Below are 23,183 nucleotides of genomic sequence, written 5' to 3'. Positions count from 1 at the left end.
GCACCCACCTTCAACGAAGAGTGAAACAAGCTGCAGCTTCTCCACACCCACCGAGGTGCCAAGCAGCTCCTCCAGCTGTGAGCGCACGAGCAGAGACACGTTCCTCTCCTCTGGCTCCAGGTGCAGCCAGAAGGTGAGCAGCAGGTTGGCATCCTTTGTCCTGTGGGCAGAGGAGAGCCCAGGGTGAGGCAGGAGGAAAAAACCAGCACTGCAGGCCCAGCCTTGACAGCCCATTTAGACCCTCTGCCCTTGGCATGGGATCAAGGTGCTGCAGGCTCTTGCCTGTGATGATCTGTGCCAAGAGCCAGCTTTGCACTCTGACCATGGGAAAAAGGAAAGACCAGGAGTGGCTCCTTGGCTGAAGCTAGGCTGAAACGACCAGATATCTGTGAAAGTGAATTGTAAGAGCAATCTGCAGTCCCAGATCAGCCTCTGCTGACAGCTCCCAGCTTTCTCCAGCAGGCACTGTGGCAAGTGAGATTATCCCCTTTTTCCGCCAAAGTTTAAATCCATTTTATACCTATAATACTAAACACCAATTTTCACCATCTTTCCTCTAGAAAATATTTTTTTTCTACTTTCAGGACAAGTTACATATCAAGGAAGAAGAACAAACACAAAAACACACGTCTCTTCCTGGGGAAGGAGAGTGAGAAGCCAAGACACTGCTAATCCAAGAAATATTACAGGTTATATCAGTCCTCTGCCAAGCCAGCAACACAGCATTAACCCTACCTTTTGACATCCTTTAACTTAATTTCACTGACTCTATTGGCAGAAAGCTTCAGGTTCTTCTGGATCTGCAAAGGAACAGTGACCAGTGCTGATTTGATGTTCAACCAGCAGGAGTATGACAGCAAACAGCTTCTTTCCTCACTGTAGCACCCCATCTTGCTCTCCCTCCTTCACAAATCCCCTGGGATGCAGAGGATGTCCCATAGCCCACTGTTCTGAGCCCTTTCTTTAGAAGAATGCCAGTTGTTCCCATTTGCTTAGCTCCAGGTTGTCTCCCCCAAACACAAAAGCACAAAATGGTCTCCTCTACATGAAGATTTGGGACATCCTATCTGCTCTTCTCCACCTCCCCATGCCCACACTTACATGATTCTTCAAAGATTCAAGCAGACCCTTTTGGAACTCATTTTCACCATCAGGAATCCAATCCTTGGGTTTGATTTCAGCAGTGACTTCAAACAGCACATCTGCCAGAAGACACAAGATGCTGGCATGTTCAGATGCACATAATACAAACAGGCTCCCTACATGAGTTAGTCCTTAAACTTCAACACCAGAACAGCACCATGCTTTTGCAGGTCAGTGCCACAGGGTATTTCCAGGGGCTCTGCATCAGGCAGGATAAGTTGTTGAGTAACGGTGAACACAAAGCTTAGTTAATGCTTGTTGATGAATACTAGAATTGATCTTTCAGTGAAAAACTGACACAAAGCAACATATCCAATAGCTATCCAATCACATTCACATGCCTTTAGCCCTTCTGTTTCCCAAAGGGATTGTCAAAATTATTGATGAAGTCTAAAAGCCAGTGTCTCTTGAAATCCAGACTGGCACAGATTTGCCACTTGGCTATTTAAAACCCATTTGTTCAGCAGTATTTCCCCTTGTTCAGAGCTGAGGCTCCCTCTGTATTGACTCCTTTGTGAAAGCTGTTTCTGTGACTTGCTGGACCATACAAACCCTGCATTTATATTGTTTAGTTGCTCTCCCATAAGAGGGTTTTCCTTCTCTCCCTGGTGTGAGGAGCAGGATTCCTGCACATTTCTGATCCTGTTAGTCATGGGAATTCCACTAAAATACACTGGAGGAATTGAAGTTCATTCACCCTTATTCATCTTAGAAAAACCTTATTTAAGTAGCCAGCAAGTATTGCTTGGACTCAAACAAGCCAGCATATTTGTCAGGATTGGCAGCTGAACTCGGATTTCTCCAGGGCAGACACAAAGTGGCCAAAGCACAACTGTGGTATTGCAGTGACATCTTAAAAAATATTATCTTCAGAGTGGCTACTACTCAGAAACAACTCCCATTGTTTTCTAAATGTAATGAGCAGGTGATGTCCAGCACAGCCTCAGGCAGCTCCCTGGGCTTAGGGCAGTGTTTTAAGGCACTTAACTCTGCATGGCTCACCTCCAGGATGGTGCTGGGATTGAAGTCCTGTGTCATTGCCCACAGGTGACATCAGATCTGCCAAAGCAAGGGAAAGCATCAGGCTGCTATCACTGATGTACCAGCAAGGGGGAGGAAAACTATGTTAGGTCTGTGTCACTTTTTAAAAAGAGTGCCATGTGCCAGCTCCTGCCTCTGTTCTTCATTCTGAAATTAAATGTCAGGCTCTGAAGACAATCTCTTCTCCTCTACAGTAGAAAGTGCTTTTTAGAAAGAAATAACCCCAATAAACCTCATTTCCATTTCTGGAAGCAGACAAACTCTTATCCCTGTAAAACCACCAGAGCTGCCTTGGATCCTAGTGGAGCAAAACAATTTGGGCATTACATGCCAGCAAATGCAAAAAATCTGAATAAAATCTGCAACACAGGGGCAAGAACAGTTCATAGGTAAGGAAACCAACTGGTAAGGATATCAACTGAACAACTCTTCTACTTTCAGGCAGAAATGAAAACACATCAGTAGCTAAACATTGCCTGTATAAGTGATCTACCATCAACTCCTAAACTTTCTTAAGAGGCAAAGGATTTTTCTAACCTTTCTCCAGCTTCTGGAACTCAAACCCAGTGATGGTACCTGGGATTCCTACAGAGGAATCAGTGCAAGACAGGGCTGTTTAAAACCAAGATGAGCACTCCCAGCCTGCTTTGGGGGTGAAGTCACAGCTGAGAGGCTGGCTCCTCCATGGATAACTCAAAACACTTGGATTAGAAACCAGCCTGTCCCTATGATGAGTAGCACAATCCCATAGATGCCCATGTTAGAACTGATAATTCTATGTCTTCTCAAGTCCCTCCCTCCTTGGATACAGGAGTCAAGAGTAGTACCATGTGGCCCAGCTGAAGGTCACAACCATGTCTACAAATAAAACCCCTTAAGAGAGTAGTGCATCACTGGAGGTGGACATTGCACATTGTCAGGCATCAGTTCAGCCAGTAATAACCAAAAAATCACCTTACCAAAGAGCTCTTCAGTCCTCCCTCCCAGAGACTTCGCATCCGCAGCAGTCACACCAGGAGAGGGGTAGAGAGGTGGTTTTGTGCTGGTGTTCATTGGTCGCTCTGCCAGCTCTGGTGTCCGTGTGTGATGTGCAGCAGCTGGCACTTCTGAGTGGCTGCCACTGGCCTGACCCAGGGTAGGTGATGTGTCAGAGACACCTACACTGCTGCTAGGCATCTCTGAGCGAGGGGAACCAGCTGGGTGACGTGGGACCATGGTGACCAGGGCTGTCCCAGGGGACATCTCCAAGGCAGGTGGCTCAGCTCTGCCCCCAGTGCCTTGCCCAGCTGGAGCTGGCTCCACCAACATGCCATCTTCATTTTCTCTGCCCTTGCTGCCACTGTCCTCAAGGGTCATTTCCAGCCTGGTTTCATCCTGACCATGCTCACTCCAGTTAGCACCAGACTGGCCATCTTCCATGAGATCAGGAGATTGTTGGCCCACCTCTCCTGGGCTCACAATGCCAGGCTGGATCCTGCCACCAGCAGGTGCAGCTGGTGGGACTGGAGGAGCTGTCAGCATGGAGAATAAACCTTTGGTCACTACTGTCCTCCAGCTCTCATTTTTAGAGGTCTCCTGGACAGGCTCCTGGGGAGCTGCTATGGTATCACTTGAAGAGCCCACAGTTTCAGAGTCTCTGAATACATAATACTGCCCTCTAAAATACCTGTACTCATGGCTGCTGGAACCACTCCCTGACAGAAACAACACCTGGACCTCAGTGGCTCGTGCAGCAAAGACCAGAGTGCCTCGGTTGTGGCAGGCAAACACCACTTTGGTTTCCACGCTTGACGAGACCCCCTGGAAGATGATCTTGTCCTGGTTGTTGCCACAGCCATCGTTCCCCTGGAACCCTTGGACATAGATGACAATGTGCTTCTGGGGGCCTGCCCAGATGGTCCAGTTGCACCAGATGTTGGCATTAATGTCAGCATGCAGTGGGAGGTAGAACAGGCCAGACCCATCCCGGAAGATGAGGTGGCAGCTCCTGATGGGAAAGTACTCAGTTACCCAGGGAGGGGGCAGCTCTGACACCTCTGGAACACAGAAAAAGAGCATGCTATCAAAGGTCATTATATTCACATATTGCATTTTATATTATACATCAGACTTTTGGGAGCACTGCAAACTTCCACAGGAGAACCTCTCCTGCTACAAGATTTCTGTAGTTTCAGCCCCTGCAGCCACATATCCACACTTCAGCTGGAGCTAAGACTCTGTGAGAGGCTGCATGAAACAGAGCCAGTGCCAGACAGCTTCAAGACGGACCCAGCACTGGGCAGGCCAGTGAGGAGTCCTCCCTGAGAAGGAAAAAATGACCGAGGCAAGGTGTGATTAACTGACTGCAGGTCCCATTCCCCTGCCCTTCCAGAGGCAGGGGAGGAAGAAGAGAAACCAGGAGTGAAGTTGAGTGTGGGAAGAAGAGAGGGAAGGGAGGAGGGGAAGCTTGTCTTAAGATTTAGGTTGACTTCTCATTATCCTACCCTAAGGTGATTGGTAAGAAGTGAAACCAATTTCCTCAAGTCTGTTTTGCCTGTGATGGTAGACTGTCAGTGATCTCTCCCTGCCCTTATCTCACCTCACAAGCCTTTAATCACATTTTTTCTCCCCTGTCCTGCTGAGGAGCAGCTTTGGAGGGCACCTGGTGTCCAGCCAGGGTCACCTCAGCCCAGACAACAGGTTATGATTGCCAGGTAGAGACTGCAGGTGAAAGGCACAGCCTTGTCCTTGCTCCCAACCAACTAATTTTTACTTCTAAAGATGACTTGTGCCAAGACACAATGCCGGGACACCTACCAGCATGTTTCCCTTGCTGTCCTTCTGCCATCTTGGTGTTTCTGGTTACACCAGAGGGCTCCCAAGGCTTTTGATCTCTTGGCAGTGTTTCTCCTGACAGAGCTGCAGGCAGATCAGGGTGTGCAGGAGTGGTGCTGAAGGAGGCAGCTGTCCCCTGTCCTGCACCCACTTGCACAGCTTCTGTGGCTCCCTGCTTTTTAAACCCCCTGAATCTGGAGAGAGAAGCTGATTTGTCACTAAGAGCACTGTCCTGATGCTGCACAGGCACCTCATGCCCCTCTCTGGTGTCTGGCAGGGAAGCTGGTGTCATCCCAGAGCCTCCAGTGACATGGCCCTGAGGCTGAGCAAGCCTCACACCAGGCCCTGGGACAGTGACAATGACAGGGGAGGGACTCCCGGCCATCAGGCCCACAGAGGCTGAGGTTTCACTTCCCTGTCCCAGCACCGACTTTTGCTTCCCAGGGCCAAAGCATCTGGAGGACCCATCTGTGCCCAGTTCAGAGGCTACTGATGGATGGCAAGGTGGTGAAGGGGAGACCATCTCCTGTCCTCCTGGGCTAGCTGGGGAGATGTCCCTCTGCCTGAGACTGACAGGGTCCCAATCCAGAGTAGCTGCTGGAAAAGGCACCATGGACAGAGACTCCACTTGTGGAGGAAGAGGTGCTTCAGGAATTAAATCCAGAGAGCCAAAGCCTGCAGGGACAGGCACTGTGGAGGAGGTCACCAGCACAGGGATGGTTTCTGTCCCTAGGGCAGGCACAGTTGTGAGAGGATGCTCCAGCCCTGTTGCCAAAGCAGGTACGGCTAGCGCTGGTGCTGTGGGATGAAGTGCTGTTCTCCTCCTGACAGCTCCCCCAAAACTTCCCAGTGAGAAAATATCCATGAGCTTGGTATGCTGGAGGCCGGTTGTGCCTAGCTCAGCTTTAGGCATGGACAAAGGCCCCAGACTGCTTTGGCTTCTCTCAGGAAGTAGCTGCAAATGGTCCCTGGTGGCCACATCAGAGGGGTTCCTCAGGCTGGGCATCAGGTCCTTGGTGAGGCCATCAGCTGGGACACTCAGCAAGGCAGGGCTTCCTTCCTTCTCCAGGCTGGCTGTGCTAAGCTGGCTGTCCCTGGTGGGACCTGTGCCAGGGGACAGAGGCTCAGGGGGTGCAGCCAAGGCCAGGCGACCCGTGCCTGTTGGTTTAATGGTAAGCTGCAGGTGGCCCAGACCTTTTGGCCTCAGTGTAGGGCTCGGGACAGGCTGGCTGCTCTCCAGACTCACATCTGCTGTCTGCCAAAAAGGTTCTGCTCCCTGGAAGGCACCAAGCAAAGGAGTTTCCAAAAGCAGACTGTGCACAGGAGCAGAACTCACAGCAGTGCCCTCACTCATGGAGGGATTCTGCCCCCAGATGTCCTGAGCTGCAGTGGGGATTATTTCCTCAGGTGTTCCTATACCTGGAGCTTCCTGAGCCTCCAGCAGCTCAGACCCCAGCCCACAAGGAGCTGTTGTTTTTAGAGCCTGTGTGCTTGCACGTTCATATGGGAGAAGTTCTGTAGGACTTCCCCAAGCCGTGGTGTCCAGAGTGGTCCCTCTTCCCTGCATCCGTTCACTGCTTAGCACAGTGGTGCTTCCACGTGTGGTTGCAAAGCCCAGTGCATCTCTAAAGTTTTCAACCCAGCCAGACTGAAAACCACCACCTTTCTTTGGCAGTTTTGAAGCAGAAGTTCCAGAAATCACGTCATCTTTGGAGGAAGAGGCACCTTGCCGGTCTTGGAAGATGTAGTACTTCCCTTTAAATCTTGCATCTCTCTGGTTTGGCAAGTACCTCTTCAGCAGCACAACATGGACAGCCTGAGCAAAGGTGGCAAAGACATGCATCTCCTTTTTCCAGCAGGCATAAACAACACTGTTTTCCACCAGGGAGGAGACTCCTTCAAACAGAATTTTGTCCTCGTTTTTGTTGCAAGCATCCTTAGTGATAAATCCCTGGATATAAATGATGATGTGCTTCCTGGAGCCTGCCCAGATTGTCCAGTTACACCAAAAGCTTACAGGGAAATCAGCATGGAATACTGGAGGAGAAAACTCCCCATATTTGTCCTTCAGCACTCCGTGGCAGCTTCTTATAGGCACATAGGCCAATAACCAAGGAGACACCAGCTCTGGAAGACAGGAAGCAACAACCAAGTTTTCCCCCCTTTCCACTTTCAAAGAAATAATTACCATCTTTATTTCCAGAAATTATCTTCAGGATCCCTCTCCTCCCCATTTTGGTACCTCCTGCTCTCATTTGCCAACCAACATGGAAACCCATGAGTGGGAAAACATGGGAGAAAGCCCTTGGAAAGCTGAAGAAGCCCTGGCCACCACCACCTCCTGCTCCATGGAGAGCCAGGCTGTGCCCCCACTGCTGCAGCCCCAGAGCAGGGCACACCCATGCTTTGAGCCCCCCACAGCCATGCAGGAGCACAGAGGTCCCAGGACAGCCACACAGTGGGTGCCACTCATCCCAGGGAGGCAGCTCCTCCTCTGCAGGGCCAGGCTGTTCAGGGACCAGGGCTAAAGGCTCAGGGAGCTGTCCCAGCTGGGTGAGTTAGGAAAGCAAAGGGAGCACTGCTACATTTGGTTTCAGCCTGTGGGCTGGGTTTGTTGTTTGTACACCTGCAGAGCTGGGAGACAAAGCTTTCCTGAAGGCATTTCCAATCTCTTTGGTTTAAAGGGCTCAGCCAAGCCAGAAGCCATTAGAGCCTCAACATCAGTATCTCCCCACAGCATTCAAAGTGGAAAGCAGCTTTCCTTAGGCAGGGAAAAGCAGTGTTTTCCAACACCACTTTCTCAAAGCCAGAGGAGTAGCAAGTTCAGGACAGATTCACCCTAGAGGAGCGCACTTAGTTTGGGTTGAACTTTTGCCACTTGTTTTAATTGCTGCAGTGCTTTGCTCATGCCTGCAGGACCTGCTCTGTGGCAGGGACTTGGCAGCCACAGGACAGTGGCACAGGTTATCTCCCACACCAGCACTCAGTACTGATCAACCACATCCCACTCCCTCTCCACACCACACCACACCCAGCTCCTGATTTCCCACACTACTTATTGGTGGCTTAAAGTACCCAACAAGTTCTGAGGGAACAAAAAACCCCCACAAAAACAAACAAAAAAACAAGACAAACAATAAAGAAAAACCAAAAAACAAACAAAAAACCAGAGGCTGATCTGAGAACTAATTCTCACCTGATTTAACCTCCCAATGCTCCTGAGAGGATCCCTTTGCCTATAAAAAAAGATAATAGTTCAACTGCAGGTCCAAATACCAATTCCCAATGTTTATAACACTGCTCAGAGAAACACCAACACCAGCCCAGTGGGAAGGGAGAACCAAAGGAGTCTGGTGGGTTGGGGTTTTGTCTGCACCTGGACCAAGTGCCAAGGTCACATCACTTATTCCATGTAATTATAAACCTTCTCCCCTCCCTACATCCAGAAGCACTGCCTGATTTGTGCAGTTGGACCACACCCAATACAAAAACCAGCCCCAAAATACAGCAAGCAAAGCCAGTCAGGCTTTAATCTCTCAGGGCCATGCAGAAGGAAGAAGGATTTGCCAGCAGGCAGGACACCACACCCAAGAGGGGAGCTTTCTACAGGGAACCAAGCCCCCACTGCCCCTTACTCACCCCTGCAGCAGCACCAGCAGCAGCACCAGCAGCAGCACAGCAGGGCCCCAGCATCACCCCAGGACCCTGCCCAGCAGGAGCTGGCCCCAGCACCCGAGGCATCAAGAGCAGGGCCAGAAAAAACAGGGAGGGCAAAGGCCTCATGGCAAGGGTTTACCAGGGCCACAACATTAAATAAGACAAAAAACCCCCCCCAAAAAAAAAAAAAAAAAAAACAAACCCTCCCTGTCGTTCCCCAGAATAATCCCTCAGGCAGAGCAAGTGTGTAGTCACCACCTTTCCCAGACCCTCTCCAAAACACATCCCTGCAGTAAAGGGACTAGCCTGGCAGCCCACTCACTCATATAGGGCCCTAGTTCACCAGTGCCAGCAATTAGCTAATAGCAATTAGCTAATCAATGAAATGAGGCCAGCTATAGCTTGTTAGGCACAGACTTGTCCTTTCAGTTTGCTCCCCAAGTGTTGTTTTTGTGCTGGGTATTTGGGTAAAAAGCATTTTTCCATTTATAACACATGATATTCTAACCTGACATTAAAGTGGTGCTGATACCCCAATGTGACACCGAAGCAGAGCCCAAGTTGCTTGTTGTCTTATAAAAGAAAAAAATATTTAACTACAAAAGTGGGAAAGAGTCCTAATGTAAAAGTGAGTGTTTCCATCACAACATTTTAACTTGCTTCTGCTGAAGGCTGTGATTTCCCCCAGGGCTGCACCATCCTGACAGGACTGAGTGAAACAGGTGAAATTGCCTCGAAACACAAGCAGCTCCTCTCCTCATCTACATTTACTGAAGTGTGGAAAGCAAATAGCCCAGGTGATGATGTATAAATTATTAGATGCTTACAAGTCTTTCAGCTGTAAGAGTCTAACTTGTCATTAGGAGCACACAGATTTGTCAATTAGGCTGTTTGACATGCAGCTTTGACAATGTTGCTTTTAAAATGTCAGTCGTCATTTAACAAAATAAATTTTTTTTTTTCCCTTCCAGCCCATCACAGCATGACAGGATGATGGATGTTCAGGAACAAACACCCCCACAGGTTTTTTGGGGGTCAAATCAAGCAGTTCATCAGACTGCCCCAGCTGCCTGGGTTTTCAGTAGTATTGGAGCAAGCAATTGCATCCCAGCTCAGAATTTTTAAAATTTTCTATCCACCCCATTGCAGTCCCAATGACCAAAAGGCCAGTGAGAGCCTGTAACTCTCCCACAGCCACCTGTCCATAACTACATTTGTTCAAAGTGACCCCAAGCCCCCTCCTGCTGTCCAGGTGTGGACAGACCTGCAGAACCCCTCTCCCATTTACCACAGAAAGAAAGAATCTTGGAAAATCACTCTGAGAGGATGGAGTCCAACCATTAACCAGACACTGCCTGGCCCAACATGGAGCCATGCCCCTGAGCACCACATCTACAGGACTGAAACCCCTCCAGGTGTGGAGCCTTTGTCCTTATGGGGGACTACAGCTTGCCAGATGTTGACTGGGATCACCGCACAGCTGGCACAAACAGGTTCAGAAGGTTCCTACAACACGTGGATGATGATTTCCTGGTACAGGAACTAAGAGAGCCAGCTGAGATGCCCTCCTTGATTTGCTGCTTGCTCACACAGAGGGTCTCATGAGGGAAAGGGGCATTGGTGGCTGTCTTGGCCACAGTGATCACAAAATCACTGAGTTTAAAAATCTCTGTTGACAATGAGGAAAGGTGCCAGCAAAACTTCAGCCCTGGACATGACTTCAGGCTGCTCAGGGTAAGGTTCCCTGGGGAAATGTTTTTACAGGCACTGGTGTCCATCAGTGCTGGTCACTTTTTAAGCGTCACCTTCTAAGGGCACAGGAACAGGCAATTCCCCAAATGTCAGAAGTCAAGCAGACAAGATAAAAAGCTGGCTTGGCTGAGCAGGGATCTTCTTCTGCAGGTATGGCAAAAAAGGAAGCAAGGTCAGGTGACATGGAAGGAATACAGAGGTGCTGTTCACCACTGCAGGGAGAAAATTTTGTGTGGCCAAAGCTCAACTGGAGCTGAAGCTGCCCAGAGCTGTGGGAGACCATAAAAGCAAGGGTTTTAAATAATTAATATCAAAAACCAGTGCAGAAATAACATCAGCCTGTTACAGGAGGAGGATGGTCACCTCACAAACAGGGCCACAAAGCAAAGATGTTTAATGCTTTCTTTGTCTCTGTCTTCAACACCAGTGGCGGGGTAAGGGGCTCCCAGTGCCCTAAGGACCATTCCAGTGCTCCAGCTGGACCCCCATGAGTCTGTGGGGCCTGCTGGGATTCATCTGAGAACACTCCAAGAGCTGGCTGATGTCATTGTGAGGCCTGTCTCCATGAGTTTTGAATTGGCTTGGGAATCTGGAGAGGCCACAGCTAACCAGAAGCTGGCAAACATTGTCCCAGTTTTTAAGAAGGACAAGAAGGATGACCCTAGAAACTTCAGGCCTGTCACATTCACCTCAGTGACTGGTAAATTATGGGGAGGATTGTTCTGGGAGGTATTGAAAAGCACCTGAAGGACAAAGCACTCCTCGGTCTCAGCCAGCACAGCTTCATGTCAGGAAAGTGCTGCTTATCAAACCTGAATTCCTTTTATGGCAGGGTTACCCACCCAGCTGATGAAGAGAAGCCAGTTGTTGTGATGCTTTTGGTTTTCAGTAGAGCTTTTGATACTGTCTCTCATGGGATCCTTCTGGACAAAATGTTCAACCCCAGCTGGATAAACACATCCTGGGATGGGTGAGCTCACAGCTGGGACACAAAGGGTTACAGTGAACGGACTGACATCAGACTGGGGACCTGTCACTACTGGGGTTCTGCAGGGCTCCATCCCTGGCCCTGTGCTCTTCAACATCTCCATGAATGACCTGGACACAGGACTGGGAGGGACACTGAGCCACTTCACAGACAATACACGAGGGGAAGGAGCTGTTGGCTCCCTTCAAGTCAGGGAGATGCTGCAGAGAGACCTCAGCAAATGAGAGGACTGGGCAATCACCAACCATGTGAAGTTTAACAAGGGCTAATGCCAGATTCTGCACCTGGGATGGTGCAGCCCTGGATGTACAGACTGGGGAATGAGAGGCTGGAGAGCAGTGCCATGGAAAGGGACCTAGGGATCCTGGTCCATGGCAAGCTGAACATGAGCCAGCAATGCCCTGGCAACCAGGAGGGCCACCTGTGTCCTGGGGCCATCAGGGACAGCATGGCCAGCTGGGCAAGGGAGGGGATTGTCCTGCTCTGCTCTGCACTGGGGCAGCCTCACCTCCAGTGCTGGGGGCAGCTTTGGGTGCCAGGATATAAAAAAGACATTGAGGTATTAGAGAGTGTCCAAAAGAGGCCACAAGGGTGGTGAAGGGTCTGGAGGGGAAGCTGAGAGGAGTGACTGAGATCACTTGGTCTGTTCAGGCTGGAGGAGACCAAGGAGAAACCTCACTGCAGTTACAGCTTCCTTGGGAAGGGCAGAGGAGGGGCAGGCACTGATCTCTACTCTCTGGGGATCAGTGACAGGACCTGAAGGAATGGTCTGAAGCTGTGTAAGGGGAGTTTATGTTGGATATCAGGAAAAGGTTCTTCACCCAGAGGGTGGTTGGGTACTGGAACAGGATCTCCAGGGTTGTGGTCACAGCACTGAGCTGATGGAGCTTAAGAAGTGTTTGGACAACACTCACAGGCACTCAGTGCAATGCTTGGGGCTGTTCTGTGCAGGGCCAGGAGATGGACTTTGATCCTTGTAAGTCCCTTCCAACTCAGGATATTCCATGATGACTCCACCCCTCTTTTGGGCTTGGCCATGCAGTTTTTTTACCCAGGAAAGAGTACACCTCTCCATACCAGGAACAGCCAGTTCCTTGAAGGGAATGCTCTGGGAAATGGTATTAAAGGCTTTAATAAAGTTTAAGTGGATAACATCCATGGGCCATAGACTCCGGTGTGTCCAAGTAGTGCAAACTCCATGTAGGTGAGGTTTGCCCTCCTGGACACTGAACAGTGTTGTGCTACCAGGATGTAAGCCCTGGATGTAAGCCCTACCAGGAAGGGAAGCCTGCTGCAAAGCAGGAAGGTCCCTAAGGCATCTTCTGGTTCATGAAGAGAAGAGGAGCATTTGCTTAATTTAAGCTTAACCGGTGAAGAAGAGATGGTGAAATAAATTGTAAGGCCAAGTTTATTTTTAAGTGCTGATATGTAAGTATTTGAGTGATGAATCTTAACGTGGTTGGTTTGTCTGTTTGGTAGCAAGTCTTGATTTTCAGCCAATCTCCATAAAAACATAAGTTACTCATTAGGATATTTGGCCCTTTTGACTAAATCTTCATGTTCAGCAGTTGCTGATTCTTACTTATTTTGGGGTCACCTGGCCTGATAGCATCTGGAGATCTCGTGGGCATGTCCACACTGGCCTGGGCCAAGCTGCACAAATTCTGCACCATGGGGCCAAAATCCCCAAATGGAATGTCACAGCCTTTCTACCAGCTCCTGCACCCCTGATTTCTCAGGAGGGGATTGAATCACCCCAGGATGAGCTGAGGGACCCAGCATGACCTTCAGGAGCCAAGCAGCTGCACAGCTGCTGAGGAGGGCACAGCTGCCTTGGGGCTGTCAGCATGGACAGTCAACAAAATTAAGCTGATTTCAGCAAGTGTTCAAATCTCCCCTCCAGGCAGCATGATATACCAGGAGCTGCTACTTACAACTGTTCTGCTGTCCTTTACAAGGCACCACAGAGAGTCTGAGAGCTTAGGATAGATAAATTTACCATCTGCCTCCCTCTAGTGATTGCATTGCTGAATAAAGAGAAAGTGAAAATCACACTGGGCTAACATTCATAACTCTCTCATGCACCAAAAGCAAGTGGGAAGAGCTCAAATAGGATGAGAAATTAAGATTTTGCTCATCACCTCACTAAATAGAAATAACTAGGTCCAAAACAAACGGTGACAGCTATAAGCTGCTTGCAAAACAAACTTTTTTTTTTTTCAAAGACAAGACTATTTTTTAGGAAAAATGATAACATGACTGGTAGATCTTTTTTTAAATAGTTTTCAAAAGCTGTATTATTCTTTAGAGCTTAGCAATGTGCCCAGTGAAATTCCAGGGACAGATGCAGGGTGCTCATCTCAACAGCTCCATCCCTCAGAGTGAGCTGGGAGGGCTCTGCTTGCAGGGCCTGCTCTATTATTTATATGTACATTATGTAGAGCGAGATCCCTGTATTCAGTGACCAGAGATAAGCATCAGTTTAAGTCCCATTTCTTTGTGCCACTCATTAAAGTCCAGTTTCTTTGTGTCACTCCTCAGCCAGATTGATTTTAGCTCTGTTGGGGCCGAAGGGGCAATTACACTCTCAGATACAATGAAAGGTAAGGGATTTCTCAGGAGCTCATGTTTTCCTTAAATAGGGAGCTGGCTTTCCATGATCACCAGTTGCTCTTCCTTGATTCAGCTGCAAATCCTCTGCTCTGTGCTCAGGGGTGTTTTACATGAGTGATGCCATCACACTTTATCATGGTGTTTCACCTGTGTTGATGGTGGACTGTAGTACTATTAATATAATCGATATATAGATTAAACTGTGTGTTTTGTGGGATTTTTATAGAGCAATGGCACAGACTGTACACTTGCAAGATTTGTAAAAATATTAGTAGTGATTTTTCCCTAGGCTTTCAAGGCACCTATTTCTTCTTTATCCTGACCCAGCATCCTCAGGCACTATTATTTAACCTCAGTGAGAGAAGTTAGATCCACAGCTACATCCACCAACAAAGAGCTGCTGGTCCTCACCTCCCGCCTCACCCTGAAGGACGCTCCTGCTCCTCAGAGAGACAAAGCTGCAGCAACACCCACACTCAGCTCCTACTGCAACTGGGAGAAATCTAGCTGAAAACCAGTATTGCTCAAACAAAATAAAATAAAACCCACCAAGAAGTCCAAGTTCAACACCCAAGCTCTAATATCTTGTTTAGCCCACGAGGGCATCCTCAGATGTTGACAGGAATTCTTTTCCCAATGGGATTATCCCACACAGCAAAGGAAAGTTCATTGGTGCATCCTGCTGCCAGAGAGAGCATCTCCCTGACAACTTTCTATGCCAACTTGGATCAATAACAAGGCAGGAAAAACATCCCCTTCTTTTTCTTTTTTCCTCGCAGGGTGACTTTTCTTGGTCCTTCAACATAAGGACTCAGAGCAGCCACTCCTGCCACCAAGATAAGCTGCTTGTGCCCAAAAAAGAAGATGAAGCTCACTGAGATGGGTTTGGTAAAGTGGCTCATGATGAGAGGGACAGAGGAGCTGTCACCCCACCCAGGGATTTAGACTCTCTGCTCTGCCCTGGCAGGGGTAGACATGGCCCTTCTGCCCCAGACCAGAGGGACAGTGGCAGGCAAGAGGGCTGATGGCCATCTCTTCCACACCAGGAGATTTCAAAGCCAGGGCTGGCTTGGGAGGATATAGAAGGGATGGCATTCAGTCAGGCACAGGCAGGCTGATCCCATTCCTGGAACAGCTGCCACCTTCTGCAGCAGGAGGAAAATCCAGAACACAAACCCTGCAGCAGTGGCCCAGCCTGGGCCACTGCTGCTGCTGGGAGGAAAGCCAGGCTGCAGGCAGCTTTGTGTCCTGCAAAGCACTGCAAAACCAAATTATTTTAAAAATAAAGAGCACACAATACCGAAGTGCTTGGGGTTTGTCTATTAATCTCTCAACAGTCAGCTGCAAAACTAACAAATCCTCTTCAATGGCAGCGGGGAGCCGCGTCCCAGCTGGTTCCTCCCTGCCCCCTTTTACAGCTAAAAATAATCAATAATGGCTGTCCGAAACAGGGGGACCAGGCTGCGAGATCATGACTCACATCTTCACTCACATGCTGGCTGGGCACAAAAACCCCCACGGGGCTGTGTTTGCCAGCAGCCGAGGTGGAAAATCACCTCTGGACCAGCGGGCACCCGGCCGGAGCTCCAGCATCCCACCTTTTGCCGTGACCCTGCAGCGCTGCTCTGCTGGTAAGGACTGAAAACGAGAGTGACGGGGCCAGGGTGAGAGTGGCATTATCCTGCCTGCCTGGTGCCAGCGAGGGCTAATTGAACCTCTGGGGAGCAGCGAGCCCCCGGGGAGGCAGCGGGGTTGTTGTTCTGCTGCTAATTGCGGCTGCCGTCGGCAGCGCGGGGGACTTGCTCAGGGTGGCCCGCGGTGGTGGTAATGGTGCCGGAGTTTTCCATCCCAATCCCCATCCGGAGGCGCCACCCTCCTGCCCAGGCAGCTCACCCTGCTCGGGTGGCTCCGTCCTCTCTAGGGCACATCTGCACGCAATTGTTTCCCCTCGAACAGCAGCGGCACCGAGGGAGAACCAAAACCAGTCTAACCCCATTCTAACAATCCGACCGCTCCTTCTGTGGCCACCACATTTCAGGAACTGGCCACAAACCCCAAATTTCCCATCCGGCTCGCTGCTGTTCTGGGTCCCACCGTCCCCGGGGCGGGAGGGACAGACACAGCCTCGTGTCTCTGCGCTGGCACCGCCTGCGAAAAGCCCCGGAGTGCCTTAGGGACTTTCCCAGCCTGGCAAAAAAAAAAAAAAAAAAAATCGTTCTATTGCCCCCTTGTGCCCCAAAGCAGCCTGTCCTGCTGTGCACAGGAAAGGGACGCGCCAGCACCGCCCCACATTTTCAGGATGACTGCGGGACGAGGTGTGAGGAGCGCGGTTTGTCACCGCGGCCATCCCTGCCCGCCACAGCCCCTCACCCGCGGCAGCGCCCGTGGTGGGGGCGGCCACGGCGCTCTGCTGCTCCTCTCTGTTCTGGTTCATTACTGCACAGCTGGGGAGAGAGAGGGGGATCCTACTGAAAAATAAATAAATTCTAAAAAGACCTTGGGGAAAAAAATAGATAAAATAGCTGCCACAAAGGCTGTAGCCAGATTGATGGGATTTACTGCCTGCCTGCTCAGGAATGGGGTGCCAAGGGGCGGCACAGATCCTGTCCTGACGTTGTCACAGGTCTAGTGCAAGCTGCTCTTTGCCCCGGGTTGTCCCTGTTCCAGGCCAGCGTGGCTGGGTCTGCAAAGGGACTGACCCAGCCCAGCTCTAGTGGGGCCGGGAGCCTGCCTGGTGTCATGGCAAAAGTGCCAAGAGGCCCTGGAGGAGGGATTTTCCCAAAGGCCCCGAGTAGATCTGCACAAGCTCCCTGGGGTAACACTCCCCCTCCCCTCAGCCAGGGCTGTCACACACACTTTGGGGAGGTGGGTGTGGGATCCCATTGCTTGGATTTGCTTGGAATCCCAAACCTTGGCCAGGTGTGTGCCCCAAGCTGGGGGCTGTGACTGGAGGCTGCTGCTGGTGAGCTCTGGCAGGGATGTTCACTGCTCCACAGGCAGACAGGCAGAGTCACCGAGCAGACCAGGGGCACTCAAACTTGCCTTATCTGTGCTGATAAACCCCTCCTCCCATCCTTTGGCCTCCCACAGTGAGGAGGTTCACCACAGGCTCCAGGAGCCTGGCGTTGCCGTAGCCTTGAACTCCCTGTCTGGGAAAAGGTTTTAATTCACACATGCTGCTGCTGCCTTCACTGGGCACCCACCAAACTGGAAAGTGCTGGAGGAAGGCAGCAGGGATTGCTGGGGTGTGAAAAGGAAAAAAAAAAAAAGAAGAAGAAACTGGTGCTTTCAGGATGATACTGCAGTCAGGAAGTGGTTTAAGAAACAGTGTTAAAGTTCAAAGTGAGAACATGGCACCAGTTTTTCCTCCAGTGTTGTTAATTGCACGTGGTTCTGGAGCATGACAATGTATTCCTGGTACAGAGCTACCACTTCCTGCTCTTGCTAAAGACTTTCACACAGAGCAGAAGTGAAGGCAAATTCATTTCTGAATTGAAAATCCAACAAACAAATCATGAAAATGAGGGCAAATGCCAGCTCTGAAAGGCTACAGGAAGCGCTGCTCTGCAAGCCCACACCATGAAGCCGCTGGGGGACTACAGTGGCAAAGGCAATAAAAGAGATGGATTCTTCTTCCTGCTCTGTGCAGGGAGCAAATGGTTCCCAAATATTGTGCCTGGCAGCACTGCCTTCAAAATCACCCAGACACGAGCTGTGGTGCCTCCAGCTTCAGACAAAAGCCAGGTATTTTGGTGGAAACCCCTTGGGGAATGGGTGCTCAGAAACATTCTGTTGTACTGGGGCTGTACAACGAAGCCAGAGGCAAAGCCCTGCCTGATTTCAAGGCAGACGTGAGCTGAAAGGTCTAAATCCCAGCTGCTCTGTGAGTGCCTGCAGGGTGGATGACTGGGCCCATGCTGGCAGCTGCCATCACCCTCTGCATCAACTCTTGGAGACACAATCAGAAACACTTCCAGTTCCTCCAGCAGGGCATTCCAATGACTGTGCCACAAACGTGAACATCCCCAAACCAAAGACTGAATGATCTGTCAAAGGGGAATTTCCTCCCCCTTCAGCCTGAGCTCTCTTTTACTTCTGTTAATGACTCCACATGAAGGAATCCAGATGTTAGAAACAGCAGTCAGGCCAAAAGGCTGGCCAGTGTCCGTGTGTGACATTTCCCCTCTGTCCTGGCTGGCTGGGCTGGGAAGGAGCACGAGCCCAGCTGAGCAACAGATTTCATTGGCTGAACAACTGCCAGCAGCCAGAGCAAATCACCAGCCAGAAAGAAAAATCCCACCTGGAGCAAGCCAGAATAATTGTTGGTTAAAAAAAAAAATAGACTGAACAAAGATTGCAGCCCTTCATGGCTCTGAAAATCAACATCAAATTTTTAAAAAGGTAGTAAGAGGTGTGCTTGGAAAAGGGATTTGTAAAATGGTACCTTGGTCACCACAAGGGAGTGCCACCCATGCTGAGCCAGGGAGGATCTCGTGCCATGGATCATTCTGCAGGGCCCAGTTCATCTAGTAACACATTTATTTATAGGGAGTTTCAACAAATTGGCCTGCTTGCAGTGGAACAGGAACTTAATATCCCCTGGCGAGGCTGGTTGGTGGCTCTTAGACACCAGCCCCCATCAAAAACCCTCCTGGTTGGGGTATTTGTGCTCAGCTGGGCTGATTTGTACATGGCTTTGAGGTCTCCAGCCCTGATTTGGATAGCAATGGTTCACCTGGTGCCACCCCTGCCCTGGGAGCTTGCTGGCCATGGAGCAGAGGGGCTGAGACTGTTATTCTTTAAATGCAGAAGTAATTTGGCAGCTGGGCTTATGGCAAATGATCCTAATGAAAAACAGCTGTCTCATGCCTGTAAATAGGATTGTCTATGCAGCACTTTGTCCTAATAGAGTAAAATCAGAAGATAGGAATTTTATATACAATGAGTTGCAGTCTCAAATCTAAGCTCTCCTGACAGGCCAACACCACTGGTTAGAGGAGGAGGGTTTAGGGACAGTCAAAAAACCTCAGCACAGAGAAGCCAGGGTACCTCAAACAGCTTTTAATGCCCTCCCCTGCTTCCAGCCACTCTGTAAAACCCCCTAGCAAAAGACAGATTTTACATCACACAAACCTCTCCAATCCCAACCTTCCCTTGCTCTCCCAGGCTGGTTTCTCTGCCAGGCCCTTGTTGGCCTCCCCAGGCTCTTGCTGGTGGCTCATCCCCAGCTGGGTTTCTGCTGAATGACCACAGAGAAACAAAGCTCAACCTTCCTCCCTGAGCAGGCACTGACCCGAGTGACAGCCTGTCCGTGACATGAAGTGAGTGGAAGCTGGGGAACACCAGGATGGTGAAGGGTCTGGAGGAGAAGCCGTGTGAGGAGCAGCTGAGGTCACTTGGTCTAGTCAGGCTGGACAAGAGGAGACTGAGGGAAAACCCCAGTGGGGTGTTCAGCATCTTCAGTGAGGCAGCACTCTCAAGGCCAGCGACAGTGATCCTAACATCTGCCAGAAAGGAAACTTTCCAACACAGTTTGAAGCATTAGAAAGCTGGCATCCTTTATCAGCACAGGACACACAGGAGGATGTCTCCTTCAATCTGAGGTGTGTGGTGAGACTTTGCAGCAGGGTTTTTATCCTATCATAATCATACATATTCACTACAATGTGCCTCCTAGCTTATACATAAACATCACTTTTCCTGGAACTGATTTGCATGCATCTGTCTCCTACTGGAAGGCCTTTTATGGTCCTGGAGGGTCATCTAAAGGGGTCTCTGATGGTTGCACTTACTGAATCCTTCAATATTCCAGGTGGCCTTTCCTTCAACTTTTTTTTTGGACATGCAGTGTTGCTTCTTGTTACACAACTTGCCAAAAACCCACTACAGACATCATTTTCTGTTTCTCCACACATACATTTCCAGCTACATTTATCATCCTGAGTGCATGCCTTTACATTCTTTCATCCCTTTTGCCAGTTAGTCTTTAGGCTCTGCCCAGCAACTTCAGGGGAACTGAAAATTTCTACTCTCTATGTTATTTATCAACAGGACTCAAGGAAATGGTATTAAGCTGAGTCAGGGAAGGTTTAGTTTGGTATTGGGAAAATCTAGTGCCTGCTGTGTGTAAAAAAGCCCACAAGTTTTTCCTGTGCTTCTCCTGCTGAAGACCCCCATTTGCTTTTCCAGGCCACTCTTGATTCTGTAGCCCTCTCAGGCCTTTCCTCAGTCATTCCTTCCCAAATCCAGGGCTCACACCTCACACAGACTGGAGCTGGTACGTGTGGGTCCCTGTGGTCTCCTTCTGCACTTTCTGCAGTTCACCTCTGCCCTTTTGGGATAAGCAAACCCAAATGGTGTGCATATTGAAAATGCCCTTCTTACTCTTTATCCTGCTTCTTGAATACCAAACTATTTTTCCTCCAAGTATATGTTTATAAAGATTTTTAGATGTTAACATGAACAAAGATTCCCTGGAGCTGAGGCTGGCATCATGCCGAGCTACATATCATTGTAAAAGACAAATTCCAGACCTTGGGATATTCAGATCAGACCAGAATAAAAGGAAAAGAAACTCAAGAGGAATTTAAAAAGAAGTAGGTGGGAGGGATGTTTAATGTAATGTTAAAGCAGCACCAGTTTATTCAAGCAGATGCCAGGTGACTAAATGAAAGGCTGGCTGTTTTCTTCTGCAATTTGTGCCCTTTCCTTTCACAGTCTCCCTTCTGGGGATAGAAACAATATCAGCTCTGGAGCACCATGTTTATCTGCTCACTCTCACAGAACTACACCCACACGGCTGAGGTGGAGTCTGTTTGGTCCCCCAGAGATAGGCAAGGTGTAAACAAGCATCTGGAAATAAACTATCCACGGGTTTTTCAAAACCACTGTGCTCCACTTGAAATCATGGACAAGATACAGACAGAGGGGGGGAAAAGCCTCTAAAATATTTCTGTGCACCAGATACAGGCAGGTGAAGGGCATCATTTACCACTTCAGCTGCTCCACATGAGGCTGGGCTTGGCACCATTCCTGCCCTGACCATTCCTGCTGGGCTGGATTGCTGGAGGAAGGGCACAGCTGCTGATCTGGAATCACACTGCCCTGGAACACCTTCTCCCAGCCTGGTGAAACTAGGAGAGGAGGTGGCTTTATCACCTGGGCTTCTCCTGTTTGCAGCACTGCTCTGGGACACAGCCCTGCACATCCACCAGTTGGGAAGCTGTGGAGTGACTCTCCTGGATTTTGCAGGAGCCTCCTCTCCAGAGGGACACCATCCACAGGATGTATGTCAACAGGATGGAATACAAAGATGGATCTTCTCTAGCAGACTTCCCACTCTGCAAATGTGGCTTAAGGGTTTACTGAGCAGAGCTCCCTATCCTCATCTGACCTTGGCAATCTCCTGCAGAGATCTGAGTACTTCCACATCCTGTTTGGATGAGGGACAACACAGTGTCACTGGATTCAACCGCAGCTTTCTCCATGGAGAGGTTAAACTGCAGCAACTCCCCTTGCTTCTCCAGGCAGGAGGCGCAGAGTTACCCAACACAAAATAGAGGGAAATAATTCCATCCAATGCCCTTGTTCTTTGAAGTCACATGAGGAAAAGGGCCAAACCATAGACACAGGGAATGAAGGACTCTTATTATGATTAAGTGCCATTAAAAATTCCAGTGCAAAACTCATCTGTGTAATTAGGTCAGTATCAATTACCCCGATAGAATGATTCAGGTGTCTCCAGCATTAAACACTAGCTACACACAACAAACATCCTCAGAGGGGAAATCCAGAATGGACCAGCTGGGAACAAGCAAAAATAAATCTGGGAATGGTTGTCACACTCTGAACCACCCACACAGAGCAGGAGGTCCACGTTCTCTCCTAAAACACACTCAGAGTATGGAAAAAGCACAGGCAAGCAGGAAAGGGCCCTCACATGTGCTGGAAGTGCCTGGAAGTGGAATCAGGGACCAGGCATCCTCTGAGATTCAGTGCATTGGGTCCATGCCAGTTCCTCCTCCCAAGACACAGGCACATATTTCACTTTCAGCAGGCAGCTGCAACTCCATCAGACAGGATGGCTCAGGCAATACAGAGGAGAGCTGGGAAATATAACAAATGATGGCATAAGCAAATGCTATTTCAGTGTAGCAAATTGAAGGATGTCAGTTCCAAACTTAGATCAAATGTGAATATTCTTGAAAAGTTTTGAGATGCTTCAATTAAAGGTCCAAAGACAACCCCTCCATAATGCCCCTACTGTGGCATTCACTTTCTTGCATCTCTAAACCCAATTTTTTCACATTTAATATTATTCCACTTGTAGCTAAAACGGTTCATCTTGCTTTCCTGTGAGGAAGAAAGCACAGGAATTAGAAATTAGAAAGCTGGAGAAGAATAAGTGGATAATGAGCATTGAATAAGAACTGCTGACATGTATCACATGAAGATACACTTCCTGGAGGAAACAAAAACCTTGCTCAATGCATATATAACTACTGACTACCTATTAAACCTTCAATTTTTCCTGCCATACTTTGTCACTGAAAGATCACCAGGGCATCAAGTTTAAGTTGTATCACTGATGGCTGTACCAGCAACACCCCCTGGGCTGGTCCAGTCCAAAAAGATACTGAAGATATTCCCAGTGTTCACTCAAATTGTATCCAGGGAGGAGGCAGCTGACTGACAATCTTCTCATTCTTGGAGCACTGGATGCTGCGTGCTCATACAGCACAGGATTTGTTATAGAGCTCTTTGACAGTGAAGGTAAAGAAAAAGCAAAAAAGACAAATTCCTGGCAGATAATTTCACTGCTTGTCACCAACCCCTGTGGTCTAGAGAATCTTCTAATGATTAAAGGCTCTCATGAGCTACCAGAAGTGTTTTGTTCTTCCTCTGAGGGGCTGGAGGGTAAATGCAGCCCTGGGTAGGTCCAGCTCTTCCTTGAGCACTCATTAGAACAATCCAGGTTGTTTTTTTATGGAGACGAGATGATAGCTCTAAGAACAAATTCCCAGACCAGATCCAACAAGGAACCTCTCTGAAAACTGAAGGGCACAAACAAAGCTCACCTCTCTTGAAAGACCTCCAGTTTCCAGGTATCACAAAGCATGGCTTACGTTTCAGCTTTCTTGCTAGGGATACTCACCATTATCTTCTGCTAAGCATC

The 23,183-nt window shown here is 49.2% G+C and overlaps 1 protein-coding gene across 6 annotated transcripts in view; it reads right to left on the bottom strand.

Annotated features, from left to right (window-relative positions):
* LOC103821345 (uncharacterized) overlaps positions 1–23,183 on the bottom strand; it is a 45,101-nt gene that overhangs the window by 2,026 nt on the left and 19,892 nt on the right. For 2 of the 6 annotated variants that reach the window (XM_030235697.2, XM_018921069.3), the window contains exons 2-8: positions 8,195–8,234; positions 4,981–7,125; positions 3,144–4,220; positions 2,146–2,202; positions 1,102–1,202; positions 736–800; positions 9–160 (exon numbers count right to left, since the gene is read on the bottom strand). In XM_030235697.2, the coding sequence (XP_030091557.2) occupies positions 9–160; positions 736–800; positions 1,102–1,202; positions 2,146–2,202; positions 3,144–4,220; positions 4,981–7,125; positions 8,195–8,234 (3,637 nt within the window). The remainder of the gene's footprint in view (positions 1–8; positions 161–735; positions 801–1,101; positions 1,203–2,145; positions 2,203–3,143; positions 4,221–4,980; positions 7,126–8,194; positions 8,235–23,183) is intronic. The other 4 variants (XM_030235700.2, XM_030235701.2, XM_030235699.2 and 1 more) reach the window with 3 other exon arrangements.

This window comes from Serinus canaria, chromosome 3, assembly GCF_022539315.1.
Source record: "Serinus canaria isolate serCan28SL12 chromosome 3, serCan2020, whole genome shotgun sequence".
NCBI lineage: Eukaryota > Metazoa > Chordata > Aves > Passeriformes > Fringillidae > Serinus > Serinus canaria.
Note: the sequence above shows the minus strand (reverse complement) of the source record. Positions and strands in the feature narration are given on the sequence as shown.